This window comes from Suillus fuscotomentosus (genome assembly GCF_016647785.1).
Source record: "Suillus fuscotomentosus strain FC203 chromosome Unknown F5891scaffold_195, whole genome shotgun sequence".
Classification (NCBI taxonomy): Eukaryota; Fungi; Basidiomycota; class Agaricomycetes; order Boletales; family Suillaceae; genus Suillus; species Suillus fuscotomentosus.
This window is the reverse complement of record NW_024539707.1, coordinates 1-17993: the sequence shown is the minus strand read 5'-3', so window position 1 is coordinate 17993 and position 17993 is coordinate 1. Positions and strand designations below refer to the sequence as shown.

General features: G+C 48.8%; 5 protein-coding genes across 5 annotated transcripts; 3 read left to right on the top strand and 2 right to left on the bottom strand.

Annotated features, from left to right (window-relative positions):
- Positions 1–4229: 4229 nt before the first annotated feature.
- F5891DRAFT_988061 (uncharacterized protein) lies at positions 4230–4981 on the bottom strand (the record flags this gene model as incomplete). The annotated part of the gene is made up of 3 exons (XM_041377973.1): positions 4230–4407; positions 4630–4653; positions 4710–4981. 3 exons carry the CDS (start codon positions 4979–4981, stop codon positions 4230–4232), a joined length of 474 nt encoding a protein of 157 aa, XP_041216950.1.
- A 1567-nt stretch (positions 4982–6548) lies between these two features.
- On the bottom strand, positions 6549–10453 carry F5891DRAFT_1219275 (coatomer beta C-terminal region-domain-containing protein; the record flags this gene model as incomplete). The annotated part of the gene is made up of 25 exons (XM_041369380.1): positions 6549–6586; positions 6637–6762; positions 6785–6789; positions 6887–6931; positions 6984–7045; positions 7096–7236; positions 7288–7433; positions 7481–7543; positions 7592–7679; positions 7729–7842; positions 7889–8083; positions 8133–8254; positions 8308–8352; positions 8408–8531; positions 8560–8664; positions 8725–8877; positions 8925–9054; positions 9110–9284; positions 9336–9447; positions 9502–9842; positions 9869–9890; positions 9941–9962; positions 10068–10184; positions 10208–10290; positions 10388–10453. The coding sequence occupies 25 exons, from the start codon at positions 10451–10453 to the stop codon at positions 6549–6551; spliced, it is 2640 nt and encodes an 879-aa protein (XP_041216949.1).
- A 151-nt stretch (positions 10454–10604) lies between these two features.
- Positions 10605–10810, top strand: F5891DRAFT_1219274 (ATPase, F0 complex, subunit J; the record flags this gene model as incomplete). The annotated part of the gene is made up of 2 exons (XM_041369379.1): positions 10605–10692; positions 10743–10810. Coding segments are annotated over 2 exons (156 nt in total), but the record flags the coding sequence as incomplete, so codon positions are not given.
- A 2005-nt stretch (positions 10811–12815) lies between these two features.
- On the top strand, positions 12816–13224 carry F5891DRAFT_921281 (uncharacterized protein; the record flags this gene model as incomplete). The annotated part of the gene is made up of 2 exons (XM_041373787.1): positions 12816–13021; positions 13068–13224. Coding segments are annotated over 2 exons (363 nt in total), but the record flags the coding sequence as incomplete, so codon positions are not given.
- A 2134-nt stretch (positions 13225–15358) lies between these two features.
- On the top strand, positions 15359–17980 carry F5891DRAFT_1199588 (uncharacterized protein; the record flags this gene model as incomplete). The annotated part of the gene is made up of 7 exons (XM_041368775.1): positions 15359–15381; positions 15446–16246; positions 16306–16596; positions 16650–17417; positions 17479–17578; positions 17628–17915; positions 17966–17980. 7 exons carry the CDS (start codon positions 15359–15361, stop codon positions 17978–17980), a joined length of 2286 nt encoding a protein of 761 aa, XP_041216946.1.
- Positions 17981–17993: the final 13 nt, after the last annotated feature.

Here is a 17993-nt window from a genome sequence, read left to right as displayed (position 1 = left end):
CAGACGCGACTCGAGTTCCTCAAACAAAAGAGTGACGCACTTACCGCGTTCAAGTCCTATGAGGCATGGGTGGCCCGTCAATCACCAGGTGTGCGCGTGCGCAAAATCCGTTCGGACAGAGGAGGAGAGTATCTGAGCGCCGAGTTCGATCAATACTTGCGTCAGCAAGGTATAGAGCGGCAGCTAACAGTGCACGACTCACCCCAACAGCATGGTGTCGCCGAACGACTCAACCGGACACTCGTCGAGCATGCGAGAGCAATGCTCCTAGGCAGAGATATGCCAAAGTACCTGTGGGCCGAGGCCGTTAGTTACGCCACTTGGCTCAAGAATCGCCTACCTTCAAGGGCGATCCCAGGTAGCACGCCCTACGAGTTGGTGCGCAAGTCCAAGCCGGACTTGTCGCAGGCCCATGAATTTGGGGCCAGGGTCTTCGTCCATATGCTGGAGGCTGGTAAGCTGGAGGCGAGGGCGGAGGAGGCAGTTTTTGTGGGGGTAGACGCTGAAAGTAAAGGATACCGGGTGTATTGGCCCGGCAGACGGCGTGTCTCGGTGGAGAGGAATGTGACCTTCACGCCGATCCTGGCAGCCGATGGTATGCCGGACGAGGGGGAGTCTGCTGTAGTCAACGAACATAACAGCGGCAACGGTAATAATAACTCACCTAGTAGCGTCCAGCCCATCACCATGCCACAGCAACCTCAACCTTCTACTCCTAAGCAACCCCAACCATCTACTCCTCAGCAACCTCAACCTTCTACTCCTAAGCAACCTCAACCATCTACTCCTCAGCAACCTCAACCGTCTACTGCCCAGCAACCTCAACCATCTACTCCTGAAGCGAGGTCGACGAGGGTAAGACCACCCCCAGGGTACTATGCGGCGCTGAATGAGGGCCAAACGGCAGCCCTAACCATGGAAAGCCTGTTGGAAGCGTCAGAACTCGACCTCTTGGATGAAGAGGCGCATATTCACCTAGCATTGGCCGCCGTCCAACCAGAACCGACCCTCCAACAAGCCTTGAAGGGCCCAGACGCTGCAGAGTGGCAAGAAGCCATCAATTACGAAGTCAGTCAACTCGAGAAGCTAGGTACGTGGGAAATCGTAGACGCACCTCGAGGCGTAAACCTTATCCCATGCCATTACGTCCTGGCCACAAAGCGCGGGCCGGACGGCGAGAAGCTGAAGCTTCGCGCGCGCCTAGTTGCAAATGGGCAGCGCCAGAAGTACGGGGTCGATTTCTTCGAAACCTTCGCCCCCACGGCCAATATGAGCACAATACGTGCAGTCCTAACGATGGCTGCTCAGCACGACTGGGAAATACACCAAGTCGATATTAAAAGTGCGTACCTATATGCGAGTCTGCAGGAGGACATATATATGCGAGCGCCCCCTGGATACTTGAAGGATGGTCAGGAAGGGAAGGTACTGAAGCTGAAAAGAAGCTTACCTGGACTCAAACAAGCAGGATATGAGTGGGCGCAGGAGCTAGCTGGAGCCTTCAATGAAATGGGCTTCAGCAGGTCAAAAGTAGATCAAGCCGTTTTCTACAAACGCACCTCGCGCGAACACGTCGTCATCACCGTCTCTGTCGACGACATGGCCGTCACCGCCAACCATATATCCCATATCCATCGGTTTAAGTCCGAGCTGCGCGCGCACTTCGAGATTAGCGACCTAGGGGAGTTGAGCTGGTTATTGGGGCTGAAGGTGACGAGGGACCGCGTAGCACGCACCTTGACACTTTCACAGAAGGCATACGTCGAGACGATCCTCGAAAGGTTCCACCTGGAGGACGCGAAGGTCCTGCACACGCCCATGGAACCAGGTACTGTCCTTTCCATAGATCAGTCCCCTGCAACACACGCCGAACTCCAAGCTATGCGAGACATACCATATCAACGCGCGATCGGTTCGTTAATGTACGCAGCTACGAGTACCCGGCCAGATATCGCTTTTGCGGTGGCAACACTGTCGCAATTTATGAGGAATCCGGGGAGACCCCATTGGGAGGCCACCAAACGCGCCCTGCGGTACCTGAAAGGCACCGCAGACTATGAGCTGACGTTGGGATCCAGCGAGGGAGGAATTGAGGCGTTTGTCGATGCCGATTGGGCATCGCAGCCACATAGGCACTCCATGAGCGGGTACATCGTACTGCTCCATGGAGGCCCCGTTTCGTGGAGCGCGCGCAAACAGCCTATCATAGCCCTGTCAACAGCTGAAGCTGAGTACATAGCGTTGACCAGCGTGGCAAGGGAAGTACTTTACCTGCAACTCCTCATCCGCGAGCTCTACGACGTCCAAGACCTCCCCACACCCATCTTCTGCGACAACCAAGCTGCTATAGCGTTAGTCTCGACGGGAAAATTCCAATCGCGCACCAAGCACATAGACCTGCGATACCACTTCGTACGCGGCCACGTGAAGGACGGTACCTTCAAGATAATCTACTGCCCCAGTGACGACAATGTCGCGGACGCGTTCACGAAGCCATTGGCACGTCCCCGACTCCAGAGGTTGAGGACATTGATGTGTTTGGATAACGCTCGAGGGGGAGTGTTGAGAGCCGATGTGTCCGAGGGAAGTAAGGCCGAGAGAGAGAGAGCTGAGAAAGGAAAGGACGATACGGCCGAAGAATAGAGCACATCGAGTGCGAGCGTCTCCAAACGGAGAACGTCGACGACGTGTCAACGTCGGCAATCTTTTCGTTCTTTAAGTATATATATTTTTCATCAAAGCTATTGCTGGCAGACTCACCGTATAAGAGGACGCTGTTTTCGTCGAAACGTCTCAGATTCGAAACGAATACTGAGACGTAAGTACAAGTCCCACTGTAACGTTCGAGCGCAAGCGCTGACGTACATCTAGTCGTACCTTTGTTCTAGGTACAAACAATTGTTAATAGAGATTCGAAACGAATACTGAGACTCGTACCTTTGTTCTAGCGTGTCGTAAAACCTCCCGCGTGTATCGTTCCTCCACACCAGTGTTAGAAGGTGCGCAGTTCAACTCGATAGTACAGACCGTCGAGCCGGACAAATGCGGGAATGCAAGTCGGTATACTAGTAGCCACCACTGTGATTAGTGATCACACGAGCATGATCTGAAATCGTTTGGATCTGGGCAATCACTGCAGCCAGTGGTAGAGGGTGTGCAGCATTCGGCTCGCGGGTGACATTTAGGGAAAGTACAAACGACGTGTTCGTGCGATCAATGCCATCTTTAAATTTTTCAACTTCCTACAATTCATCCTCATAATCAATGATCTACGACTGTGAGTACGATATCATGGCATATGCACCGTCGATTCTTGAATGACAGGTTCGGTCTGCCATATTCGATGTGCTCGGCGGCATGTACTGTCGTTTTCATCATCGCCCGTCCCGCGCGCGTCATGGTTTCGTCTCGGCCGATCACAATGTATTCATTCGTTCCAATTTACAGTTAGAAAATCATAACGCTCTGTTTCCGGTCGCACTTGGCGTATGGGAAGTCCTACATATCTTTGCCCCTCATGAAGGGTCACTCTTCAGCTTTACAAGCACTTGTACGTCATCTACAATGAAACTGCGTATAGCGTGGATAGGATCTGTGGCGGTACTGATCGAGTAGCCTCCAACGCACTTTACTTGGGGGGCGCGGACATCGTTGTACATACAGTCATGCCGCGGGGTTGGAAGCGAGGAAGACGATGATGGAGAAGAAAGGTCATCAAGGACTGCGAGCTCAACAGTACAAGCCGTCGGGCTCTGGGCCACGAAAGCCTATCATGTGTCGAACGAAGTGTCCGAAGGAAAAATACGACGATACAAATCATCGTGCCGTAGCCAAGCGAGATGGACGCGATGGTACAAACCGTCGCACCAGGGGAAGGAAGTTGTATTATGAATTGATCTAAGTTATTTAACGAAGTGCAGGAAAGACGATTCTCAAATAATCATTTGACATATGCTAATAGGTCTGCGCAAAAGAGATGAGTTGGAATTATCCAAAGACGTGACTGTACGATCAAAACGTAAACGCTGTCGGCGCAGGGCCCACGCACAGGTGGAGATAACCAGTTTTCCGAAGAAGGCTCGGCCTCGAACATCTGCACCAAATGACACTATTGCGAAGACGTCTATGGTGGACGATGTGTTATGGTTCGATTTGCCGATTTGCCGCAACATATTTTGAAGTCCGGTTCTACACACGATGGTTTGTATTGGCGAGCTGGTCGTTATATCCTAGGGTCCTTCCGCCTTCTTCCTCGTCATGCTCGCTTCCTTCCCTACGGCATGACTGTTTGTACGGTCGTGTCTTCGCTTTTCTCTCCCGATTTCATCGCCCTGAACGTAACCGAGTCTCTTGTTACTCCCTGGTTTGACATCTCCGATGGTCTTCGCCCTTTTCCACACGGCATGACTGTATGTACGGTCGTGTACGTCTAGTCAGGGTTAATGAAGTACTTCTGAGGAGCCTGACTACCTCGAGCCATTCATCGGACTTCGTCACTCTACAGACTACGACCTGCTCCAGTCTCGACCGCCAATTCACGATATTTTCTGAGCACAACGGTTTGTACTGTCGAGCTCACCATCCTCGACCTCAACGATTCTTCGAGCTTCCGGGCGAGACGGTATATACCGTTCGTGCAGCTCTTCAAATCGTCTTGCATATGTTATATCGATATGTTAAACACGCGTGCTTCCTACATCTACATCTACATATATCCTTGCTGTTCTGGGGCGAACGAATAATTCAACTCGGCTCCCTCGTTTTCAGAATATCCTGGATGTTCATCTTCGTCGATCTCCCCGCCTGCTCGAGCTAACTCCATGAGCTTGTCTGCCAATTCTTGGAGCAATCTAATATCGCCTGTTACTTGTCTCTTTGTCTGACCTTCCTTCTCAATACCCGAGTATTCGTCAAACAAAATTCCCATTCGGCGTCTTGACGTCGCAACGCTTGATATCCCAATGCGTGCTCTTATTTCCATCTAGGATGACGCTGTCAATTTCTCCACTGATCTTTCGTTTCTTGTGGTCGATCACGCAGCCAGTGATGTTGTTTTTGTCGTGACTGGCTAGCATATTCTCGTCTGACAATAACGGTTCAGAGCACGGCTCATCAATGAACAGTTGCGTGACTTGTTCCAAATCTGATGATTGTATTCAAGGAGAAGGTCCAATCGGAGATATGTTGTTTTCAGCTTCCACGACGTCATCGCTGTTCTCTGCTGATGCTATCCAGTTTTCACGCTTTGTTCGGGATCACGGACTACAAACATAATCGTCATGAGAAAAACGAAGATAAGGCTTATGCGACATCTGCTGTCTGGAGTTTGTATTGACACGGGAGCTGGACGAAGTGGCCCCAAGGCTTACGGGTTGATTTTTCAAGGATTTTTGGAAGTCCCATCACTGCTTGGTTATATAATTCGAGAGGTGTCGGTTTCTCTATCATCGGCGTTGTCTACTGCGTCTCTTAAAGATATTGCCTGTGCTGCGGGAGAAGAAACTGCTGTCTGCGTGAAGATTTGTTGCAAATGTTGATACAGCACTTGTCGGACGAAAGTTGTTTGCATAGTACCAAGGATGTTCGCGTGTTTTTTCCGCTTGTCGTTTGCGAGATTGGGATTCTTCCATGACAGTTGGTCTTCAGATGCATTTAAGTTCTGGGATGTTCTGCGAGACCCCTTTCGCATTCATAATATTCAGTATTTGACGAGCGATAGTTCACATGTGTCGAGAAAGAAACTACCATCATCCATCACAAGGGTGACTGATAATTGGCTAGCTAGCGGGCTTTGCCATGCATGTAGCTTTAGGCGACTTATATTACTACCCCACTGGAACGGCAGTATAGTTCGTGTTAATACTGTGTGAATAAAAAATTGGGCCATGGCAAGGTCATAAGTTCACACAGCGAACCCCTAGTACAATATGCAGATAGATGGGCAGCAGCTTTTAATTGTTTGGGAAACTGGGTACTGCAATAAGGACAAGGTGACATATAAGACCAAGTATTGGATAAGTACGAGTGAGTACAAGTGGGAAGGTGTTGATCTGAATACCTGTACCGATATGGTAGATGAATCATGAGCTTCTTCACCGGAATAGTTCGATATTCACCCAAGGGGACATCAAAACTTCCAGAAATAAGTGATCCGTGACGAAAATTCGGTCCCAGGTAGTCTATAGCAACAAATTGTTGAGTAATATCCAGGATTGCAGACAAGTAATTGGGAGTGGATGCCAGATATTCCTCATCGAGGTGCAATTTGAATGTTTGAATGCGTAGAGGTGCAGGAACCTTGTGTAATAGAGAGACAAGGTACCACAGCGGTCCAGTGAGAACGTGTAAGCTGTGTAAGGGAATACGAGGGGAATCGAAGGGTTTAAAAATGATCTCTGTTGCTGAGAGGTTTGGCTATGTAGGGGACCGCTTGGGTACCTATTGATGTAAAGATCGATCACCATGTGTTAGCGTTGCATCAAACATTCATGTGTCTCCTTCTCTAGTACATGATGCCTATGTGTACAGTTCAGTAACCTGGTCCATGTCTACACGCTTCGTATCGACGACTTGCTATCCTTTTGGGCTACAGATATACAATCATCAATCGTCAGGATATATTCTTCAAACACATACACTCGCACATCGTAATACGGTCGCTCAGCGATAAAGCGATGCCCTGCGTTTTGCTCCGAGTACGAACGTGGCCTACAATCCCAGCTTCCGTCTTCTCGATGCTCAAATTGACTAAAGCATCCTCGCCTGTGTCATCACGAAATAAGACCGATGCTGACCCAAAACTCGTGGAAAGAACCGCACCGAACAAACTTCGAGCATACATGTTGGCAAAGAGGAAATCACAATCGCCTGACATGGCTCCTTCTACATGTTCATAGACTTCATGACGTGTTTCAGGTAGTCGCGGGGGTCACTATGCGGGTGTGTTAGCTAAGGACTAGATAAGAGAATCCCGAGAGAAATACGTCATGTTCGTCGACACCTTAACCATGTTCTCCCACTCAAACTCTGTCCACGTGCTTCGGAACTTGAGGGCAGTGAGTATTTAGACGGCCACTATAGATATTAAAGACATACCTGCGTCTCGCTACAGTACGCAGGCTTGATATAGTCCATAATCTCGATGTGGATGTCGTTCAAAATAACACAGCATTCAGCGAGGGCAGGCCCATCCCATAGGATGCTGCCAAATATGACGCCAGTCTCTGTTGACGAAACCTACGATGCACAATTAACATGGTTGAGTGACGGAGTATCTTTGGTTGTTACCTTGATTGTAGCCTTGATACTCTGGAAACCGTGAGGTGCTATGGTATATACAGCCGGTCGTTCGACCAGTTTGAGGTCACCAAGCGTTGCGCAGTCAAGACAGAGATTCTGCAGCGTATTAGACGTCTGGTTGACCAGAAGGACATCTGAGTACCGTTCATGAGTATCGCCAAAAATTAGCTCGTATACACACCAAGCATAATATCAAATCCGTGCATCATGACGAATGCTTCCGCACATATAGGGTCCGAGAAACCTAGAAGTGCACTGAAACTTGAAACGACCGCAGCACTACAAGATATACCTGTGAGCTGGGATATGCGACTGAGGTTGGATATAAAGTCTTCCCAGACTTCAGCAGCTCCCGTTGCCTTGCCTAAGTCCTCCACGTACTGGAAAAAAAAATGAATGGCGTATAATCAGTCGATGACAAAGGCCTACATCAATGGGGTCATCCGCCGATTTTCTCGAAAACTGCCTGAAAGTAAGCAAGTCATCGAGTTGCACAACATGCTCCTTCGTGTTTTCCGCCTCTTTCTTCTCCGCTGCCTTTTTCTGTCCGCTTATCAGCAACACAACTTGAAGTAGACTAGGCACGCACCTCCTGAGCGACGAGCATCTTGGAGTGTGCAGCTTTCGTGTCCTTCAAGAAGATATCGTGGACGATGGACTTTTCCTGGAGCTCGCTTAAAGTTTGTATGCAGTTAAGAATGCGCTCGTTGGAATCCTCATCGATCGGTACTGTGACAAACTTCGACTGGCCGACGCGGATAATAGATGTCATGATCAACATGGACTGGGTGGGTGTCAGTGAATGCTATAGAAACATTAACAGTAGTACGTACCTCAGCACGGAGAGCGTTGGCCTTTGGCCGGTCGTCTGTAAGGTCATCGAATCGCAGCACAAGCTTCGTCAGCGCCGAGGCGAGTACCGAACCCGTGAAAAAGTCGCCTCCCAATATGAGAGCTGACATCACATCCTTAAAAGTTCCGAACGAAATAAATGGGCACACCACGCACCTCTCAATGGAGGCTTTGACGCAGCCTTGACAGCCTCTGATCTCGCTGAGTTGGTGCTGGTGTACGTCGTCTCCGTCGCATATGTCCCGTCAGCAAGTACCTTTGGCCGCCCGCTTCCCTCGGCCTTCTTGTTCCTCCTCTCCGTCAGCCTCGTCCAGTAAGCGCTGCTCACTTGCAAGAATAGGAATCTCGCCAATCACTTTGCGAATGTCCTGGAATGTGGCCTGAATATCTGACGGGCCTTCGGCATACTCGCCCCTGAATCCAGAGGACGCCGCGGAAGGTTTTACCGGATTTGATCTCTGTCAAAGTTTGAGTGAGCTTGTCGCATATAGACGGCCGGAGATGTGGGAACTTCTCGACTACTTCATTGCGGGAGTGTTAGTGAAATAAGATGTAGAGACTAGGAGGAAAAACAAACCGGACGAAGGCCACGACGTCCAGCGCAGAGGGGTTATTCGAGTCTCCAAGGAATTCCATGAGCGCATGAACAACACTTGCAGCTACCTCAGGAAATTTGACTGCTAAAACATGGATCGATTGGATTAGAAGTTGCCTGTACTCCGGGGCCTATCCCAAAATCAGTTCACGGTAACGTGCAGGACTGCGAGACTGACTTTTTCGAACTCGCGCTCCTGTGTCTGCTGCAGCTGCTTCTTGAGGAAGAGAACAACTTCCTTGACGTTCCGATTCGAGGTCATGCTGAGTACGATGCTCATGGCTTTCCTTCGAACCTCCATGTCGGCGCTGATACAATAGGATTCAGTATTATTTTCAGCTAGTGATCGATCAATGTTTGTACCTCGACAAGACCTGCAAGATATCCATCGTCAGTCCATCCAGTATATGACCATGTTTGGAGCGTAGGGTATCCAGGCGATCCAGGCAATCCAGGCAATCCAGGCAATCCAGGACAATTAGCTTAACGTTGTTGTCGGATTCTTTAATGACCAGATTGACAAAGCACGAGGCAGCCGCTAATTATGAAAGTGAGCATATATGCGTACAGGATCTGATCGTAAACATACTTTTCACAGCAGCGGGGTTCTGCGTGAGTGTAGTGAGCGTCGTAGCAGCTTCGTACTTTACTGCGTGTGACGATGAATTCAACAATTCAAACATGCATCTGATATATCGGGGCTGCAAACCGACAAAAATGAGGATAAACAGATAGCCTAAATGAAAAGGACTTACTCGATGCGTCGTGTCGTTCTTACAATCCAACCTGACGACTTCTATGATGCTCACTTGCAAGAGTTCGTCTAGACTTGTCAGCTGATCATAGACGCTAATTAACCACTCCACAGCTTTGGGCATTGCGCAATGCGCAAGGAACACGAATGCGTTACGCTTGCACGTCATGTCAGACTCTGCAGCAATGAAAGTCTGCATGAGCTCGGGAGCATCTGGGATGAGGTGTTCATATTCGCGGTAGATAGTGTACACGGCGAATACGGCGTTCTTGCGGACGTAGGAATGACGGTGCTCGAGACAGCTGCGGCAGGTAGAAATCAGGGGTTCGAGGAGTTCAGCATCTTTGGATATCGTAAGGTAGCGCCACGGATATATTCGTTGGGGTGTTGCTGCAGGGATATGAAAAACAGAACATCCGGAGTGCAGGAATCAGTCTTACCAAGTCGTTTTGGATGGCATTGCTGGGCAAGGTGAGTATATGCACGGTAGGAGGATAATAGATACACGTACACGACTAGAATCATCTCCTGCTTAAGCTTCCCGTTCTCGTCATACTTGGGACACACCTCCAGTAGAAGTGAAGTAGCTTTTTGAGCTGCTTGTTTTTGGAAGGCATAATATATTGTATGATAAGCATCAAGAGCGTGGGCTGGGCCGCCACCGTTGCATCAGCTTCATGCGCTCTACAGAAAAGATTGGAACATACCTGAGGGTTCCCATTAATCGTCGACACAACAACCTGCGCAACGTGTCCAGTCTGTCTTCATCAGTGCCTTTCTCGAGAGTGCCCTAAGCTCCTGCGTAGATAGACTCTTTGTTTTATCCTCAAATACCACTGTGTAGCATGTGGCTCTGCTGCCATTATGACCTAGACAACGCGACTGACAGTGAGCTCGAGCGTTACTTTGGACGTGTATTGGCGTGAGAAGCACCTTCCTAATAGGCGTTTCATGTCTGTTCCCCTATGATTCACATCATTCGCTCCGCTCTTTCAGTTCACTCCAGCCTTATAACCAGTGAGTTTCAACTAATAACTCTGTACTAGATCACACTCATGGCATTTCTCGTGCCACAAGTGATTTTCCGATGACCAGTCGTGTTAACAGGTGTTGAGGCCCATGGCGCCCTTCTTAGCAGCGAGTGCAGTAACCTTTTACCTTGTCTCGAAGATGCAGGAGGCGGGTTTTCGTTGTACGTCATGTGCTTTTTCCACTTCGACCTCGCATGAATGGGTGTTGCAGCGGAGACGTACGCCAAGGATCCTAAAAACCCATACGGTGCTCAGATTGCAAAGGAGGCGCATCATTAGAAGCCAGTTTGAATTGCTTCAGGTTAATAGGCGCGTTCAATTACACCTTTTTCGATGAGCTGACAGCTCATTTTACACTTCCTTGCAGACCCTTTACGCACCCTTAGAACCAGATATCCTTAAAATTGGAGAATCCATGGTGCAAAACACGATATTCATTGCAGGGATTTCTCCCGTGAATATCAAGCGTGATCTACAATACTCACTGAGAGAGGCTATTGGTGTTTATCCTCGGACGACGGGCATTGTTCTGTTCACGTTTTTTGATTTCGATTTGCTGACTGATTTTTGCCAGCATGCCTCAGGGAGTTTAAGTGTGCTAAGTTTGCACACTCGGCACTTGTGAACTGGCTAATTACCTCGATACCATGCTCTGAGGCAGCCAATGCACGAATAGTAGCCGATAACCACGGGATGCATGACACAGTGATGGCAGTCCAGTTGCGGTTTCCATTGTGTGGCAAGCGCCCGCATCGTTACGTCAATACCATCATAACCCAAGTAGAAATATTGATCGAAGCGGCCGACAGGGCATTCGGATGGCTGCGTATGGGGCCTGGGCTGGTATCTCCCTTGACGCGGCTTGAGCGACTCGGACGGAGAGTTGTTGTTTCTTGCATCACTAGCACCGACTCCTCCTCGTCCGTCACGAAAGTATAGACTCGTGAGACCTTTGACAGCAGACGGTATACTATAGCATCGCGGTTTAAGATGAACGTGGGTACAGGAGCGCTCATTGTCACGATGGGTTGGACTGCATCGATGTATCAAGTGTCGGCTCTTACTGATCAAGGACTTGCAATTGTGGAGATGGGCATCTTCTTACGCCAATGGGCTACGAGACCGTTGAGGTCATCAGTAATGTGAAGTTTGCACAGAAAAACAGAGATAGGCTTAGGACACATACAGAATGGAACTATGCTACCGTCAGGTATGTATTGCAAAAGCTTCAAAATTGAACATAATCTAAGGATACCGGACTCGCCTACACTAGCCAATTCTCGAATTTCATTGCTGTTCATCACCAAGCTTAAGAAGCTGAACGACGGCACTAGCTGTAATGCAATGAATATGCCGCCGATTTGCATACATGTTACATCTCATGCATACCTCCGCACTTCTGTTGGCTACTCTACAAGCTTGGCACACTTCGTGTACAAGCTTAGCTTTACATTTCACACATTTTTGCTAGTCTTGCATACTGCTGCAATCTCGTGCATATCTCTTACGGTACATTCTGTTAACGCGGGGTTTGTAAACTGTACAAGGTAGTAACCGGCCATAGCGATACTTTTGTAGATGCTTATTTTTCTTTCCCCCAGCATCATGTCGCGTCGTAAACGTTCTGACTCGACTGCGTCGTCTGATTCATCTGTGTCCTCGCATATCTCGACTCTCTCAGCATCGTCAGCGGAACCTTTACGTCCGAAGAAGGTCACGGTTTCGAACAAGGACACGAGGCCCAAGAAAAGACGCCGTTCGTCAGATCATGATGATGAGAAAAGGGCAAGGTAACTTAATTGATTCATTTCGAATGTTCTGGTCATTCATAACAACTCAATGTAGAAAAAAAGAATCCAACATCGATCCTCATGAAGAATTTCTCGCCGCTGCACGCTGCATAGCACGCTGCATCGACGTGTTTTGTAAGACAAAACAACTAATTAATGTAGGTCTGGCTCTGCAGCAGCGCGATGCTGTGGAGAATGGTGAGCTATCGGAAGACGAAGATGCCCAGGTTTGTCGCGAGAAGCGACTCTCAAAGATGTAAGTCAATCTCAAATCTTAGTATGGACTAATTCTTTTATTGCTTCGCAGTTCATCTAAAGTCCAAGAACGATATAAAAGGAACTATGTTCGGCTGCTTCAGCTCGCTCCAAGCTTAAAACCTCTACTCAGCGACCCTCGGAAAGCCTCCGAGCTCAATACTATCATCAAGAAAGTGAGTGCATGCGCATATATGTATATATTATGTTCTTATTTGATCCATCAGATGGATACTACTATCTCGGCTACTCGCTCTGACGACACCTCACGTCTCAAGAGCCAAATCGGCCATTACGCAGCCTTCAACACCAAGGACCACCCAATACGTCCGGCTATATACGACGGAAGTGGTTCGCGGACCCATTTGGGTATTAACCACCCTGTTTTAGCGCGTTTTCTCTGTCCGGTCAGGGAACTCGGGAGATTTTCAGAGGACGCCGACAAGTGAGGTTTTTTAAAGTTCACCTCACGTTAGTCTAACATTTCGCAGGGCACTTAAAGACATTCAGTGCGGCAAGGTTAACTTGACCGCATTCGCGCTTCCCGCATTCCTATGGGCCGGAGACCCACCAGGTCAAGACTATGACGACGACAACATGTTTGAGGGCATGTTTGATGGCTACTTATTGGAGCGGGTAGGCGTTTTTTTTTGGTATTGTTTTAGATTGATATTTCTTTGTTTATTAGACTATGCGGCACATTTTTACAAGTCCATCGAGTGCATATGGAGGGGAGACGCGCGCGACACGCACCTGCAACGCTGCTCTACACAACATGACCACGGTGGAAGCGGCACATATCGCATATGGCTGTTTACAGGTTCGATTGCTTCAAACTTACATACTAACGAGTCGCTCAATTTTATTCAGGTTCGTTTTGGTATCAGCGCTAAGAACGCTTGGTCCGAAATCGATGGTGCTTTCAACTACCGGGAATTCTACCACACCATCATCGAGCTTATCGAAGATTCACCTGATCCGGAGTGGAAAGAAGACCTCCTCAAAGCTTGGAATGTGTAAGGTTTTTTTATATTCTCAAGGTTCGCGCTAACCCTGATTTATCTAAGAAAACTATTCAAGAACGAGGAGGGCCGTGACAACAGCAGTACTAGAGATGACGATAAAATCTCTGGCTCTCGCGAAGGCAGGGACAACTATCTAGCAAGAGTCCACGCTCAAATGGCAGCACGTCGTGCAGCCAAGGCAATCCCAACACCAGTTCCTTCTACTCGCGAACCAACTCCAGCCCCACCTTGCGAGCCAACTCCACCTCCACCTCGCGAGCTAACTCCAGCCCCGCCTTGTGAGCCAACACCACCTCCACCTCCACCTCGCGAGCTAACTCCACCTTGTGAGCCAACTCCACCTCCACCTCGCGAGCCAACTCCACCTCCACCTCGCGAGCCAACTCCACCTCCACCTCGTGAGCCAGCTTCACCTCCACCTCACAAGCCAACTCGAACTCGAACTCCACCTCCCCCTGCTCCTCAACCTAAGCCAAAGCCAGCAGTGCCTGCACGTGCTGAGTCGCATGTCCCAAGTGATTTGACAGAAGCTGAGTCGTGCGAGGATTTCGAACCTGTACAGATTGCAACCAAGCGCAAGGCTAAGAAGGTAAGTCCAGCATATACTGGAATTTGTATTAAATGTAACAATCTCGATCCACAGGCTGGTGGCCGTTCAACGAAGCGCAAGGCACCCGCACCAACGCCAGCACAAAAAAGTTCGAGGAAGTAGCCATCCGCTACTTCATGGATCCACGTTGCACATTTCCTTTATTTGCATTACTCGCAGGCCGTCAAACGATACTCGTGTGTTATTTTAATATTCTGGCTTTTATATTCTCGCTGTCATGCACTACTGAACTGCTGTATTATTGACCTACTCACAGATTGTTCATATTCCTGTTCTATTGTCCATTCTCGATTACCCGCGTTCGCATACATAGGCTCGGAACGATACACTCAATTATACCTTACTGTTTTGTACTGTCATGTTTCAATGTAATGTCTCATTGTATCGGAATGAAATTGCCATGACTGATTACTTTGAGCGAGATTCAAATGCCTGATACACATGGAAATGTCTATTATATCGGAACGCCAGACCAATGCCAGACTAAAGTCATATAGCAGTTAGAATGGCGTAATATTTTTTCTCCGAACATTGTCCGACTTGCGCCGGATACTTATGGCAGGTATGGTAGCTCCGATATTGCCATGTATACCCATGTCTGAGTTGTGTAATTTCGGTGATATCAGATATTCTTGCCGTCACAATCAATGCAACGCGGCTATGGTTATTAGTAAGGACGTTAGGCTGCGCTTTAAGGCCATATTCGAAGTTTGGACTCTTTGAATAGACATAATAATTTACGAAAGTTTCAGAGCACCTGGTAACTTCATTCCACCATGGCAGGGTATCCATCCTCCTGCCTCGGGGGCTCGCGGGGGAGTCCTACGCGACGCTGAACTACACGACGCTGAGCTTGAGCTCGTTTGTGGGCTTATCTGGTATGTAATTACAGTGTGTCTGGAATATTTTTATGATGCCGGGATTTGCATAACTAGTGACACTAGCCCGATCGGAGGCCACGCACTTGAGCGTTGCATATCAACGCTTCTGATTGTTATAATATACGCAAGGTCCCCGCGTTTCCGAAATACATTCAAATAAGACAGTCTTGTCTTGACCGATTTGCCAGTGCTCCTTCCTCTCTGCCGCATCCGTTCCAAATCGACGCTTACAGCCCATACTAGTATCTAGGAATTTTATCTATAACATGGATATTTTGCATGCTGAACGGTGAGCTACTCTCTTGGACTTTTCTCCATCAAGTTTTCAGCGTTCATGCCCTTCATTCTTGCAGGGAGCAGGACGACAACAATGACAACCCGGTAGCCGATGATAATGTCGATGAGGACGAGCAACCCAACAACATGCCCTTCAATGTGTCCGAATTTCCTCGGCAGCTGGCAGCTGGAGATGGGCATGTTCAGGAGGACGTTCGTACTGCCCTGTACCAGCAGCAGGCAGAGTCCGGTCGGGACTACGTGACAAATTTCAACACTACCCCTCCTCGCACAGTCACTCTAACAAAACTGCGTACGATGTACCGCAATAAGGACTCCTTGGGTGCAATGGGCATGTTATCTGGACGCCACAGGCTCGTTATCGGCAACGACCATACCATTCCAAAAGATGGCCCCAACGTAGTTCCTCGCGTCGGTCCTCATTATATAGACCATACACTCTACGTTGGCAATCGCAAAGGACTAGACGCAGCAATACCTAAAATTCGAGCCGATCATAACTGGCAGGTCACCCTAGACCTCGCCAACACGCACCGATTGTGGCCTGATAGCAACGTTGCCTGCCTTCCTTTCAACCCCATCGGCCGCATGGTGTATATCGGAACGCGCCTACAGGAGCAACTATGGCTAGCTGTAGTTCCTAAAACATTTTTCGAACCAAACCACCCTGATAATGCCAGAACAGCGTACCCAGCACTGAATGCGCCCAGCACTGCCCTGACTCAGCGTCATGCATTGATGATCGTTATGTTCATCGCCCATGCATTTACTGAGATGCTCTTCCAAGACATCCACTGCCGAGAGCGCTATCCGGTCCCTCTCACTCGTGCCGCTGTCAAGGAATCGACAGATATTCTGTAAGTTTTTTTTTACGCTTGCATCAATCTCATCCTTATGTAGCCGGGTTATTTGTAAGGGGGAGGGTCGATGAAAATCACCGGCGTATCATTCTGCGACTGGAAGACTTCAAGCGACTCAGTCATATCTTGAACACCGGCTGGGATGACTGGGTAGCGCAGGCGCCTCCATCGTGGAAGGAGGATAATTTTCTCACCAACAATGCGCCCGTGGGTGTCACTATCCGATACGGACAGAACCAGCCCCTCCTTGTCCATGGAGCCCTCGATGATGAGCGCAGAAATTGGGACAATGATCGCAATTACACTCATATTCGGCAGTTTACCTTCTCTTTGGCGACTCATATAAGGTATCTGCGCATTCTTCTGCTTCTTGGGCGCCATATTGACTGATTTCTGATAGCTATCTCGATGTCAGGGAATGGCGCGATGTTCCAAATTTTCAAAATGAAGGTGGTATCATTTATGATAAATCCAGCGACGATCCCATGCGGACTGAGGTTAATCTGGAGGACCTTCCTTTACTCGACGCGGATGGGTTCGAGATCAATGTTTATAACGAGCAGGGATTCAGGGTCCCTCGGCGCGCTCCAGTGCAATTTTATACCTGCGGGGCACTACTTAACCTTCATTCCGTTCATGAACTCTTTCGCTCTGACGATGATGCTCATGGAAATACTCGCAACAAGGCTCACTTTGACGTATACCCCCTTGCTTGCACCAAGACACTTGGCAACATTCAGTCTCGCAGCCTAATATCAAATTTCCTGCCGCATCTTACTCAAATCGATGGCGCTCTTCGCCCGCCCCTTGTAGGCGACGACGACAATCGTGTTGAGGGTGACGTTGTCCCAGGCGATCCTATCCGCGGTGCCTCTGTTCTTCACGGAATCAGTTGCCAGATTTATAATGAATTGTCTCATCGCGTCCGGGATGAAGCAAAATTTCACCCTGTCCAACTTGGCATGATTTCCGCTGCTCTTTCGGGAACAACGGCCAAAGACTCTGCTAGACGCCGCTGGACTCGACGCCTCCAGCAATGCAACCATAGCCTACCCCATGAACGATTCAATGACAAGGTGTCTGGTGACAACCAGCCTCAGGCTCTCCGATTTGAAAATACGTACACGGTGGATGTTTATCGGATGAACGAAGAATTTCGAAATGGAAGGTTAGCCTCCAGCCCCTTTACATGGTATTCTGGCTCATTTATATTTTGACTGATAAACTAGCGATATATATGACCATGTCATAAGGCCGCTATTCAAAACTTGGAGCCATCCCACTGTCCTGTCTCCCATCAAAGACACCATTGTGGTCTTTCAGCCAAACGTATGTCATCAGTTTATTTGTCCTCTTTCGGGAGGTTCATTTGTCTCAGCGCATCCCTTCACTATTTGCATGGGCCACCTTCCCCTTGACCGCTTTGTTGGAAACTATTTGGGAAATGCACAGCAACACTCTAGTTGATGGCGCAGTGATCGATCCTTGCATCATCGAGTTCACATCAATGATCGAGCGGGCGCTCAATTTCAGCCACACGGGCAATGCGCGCGTGTTGTGCCGGAGACTAATGGATAGAGCTTGGATTTCGCTAGGTATCATTCATGACGGATTGCCCTCCATATCGGACGCTTTTGAACTGACGTACAGCAAAGAACATTATGAGGTAAGTTATTTTCTTCCTACCTTTTCCCGAAATGCGCCAGTCTATATCAGCACAAAAGCGGCTAACAGACTTTTTTGC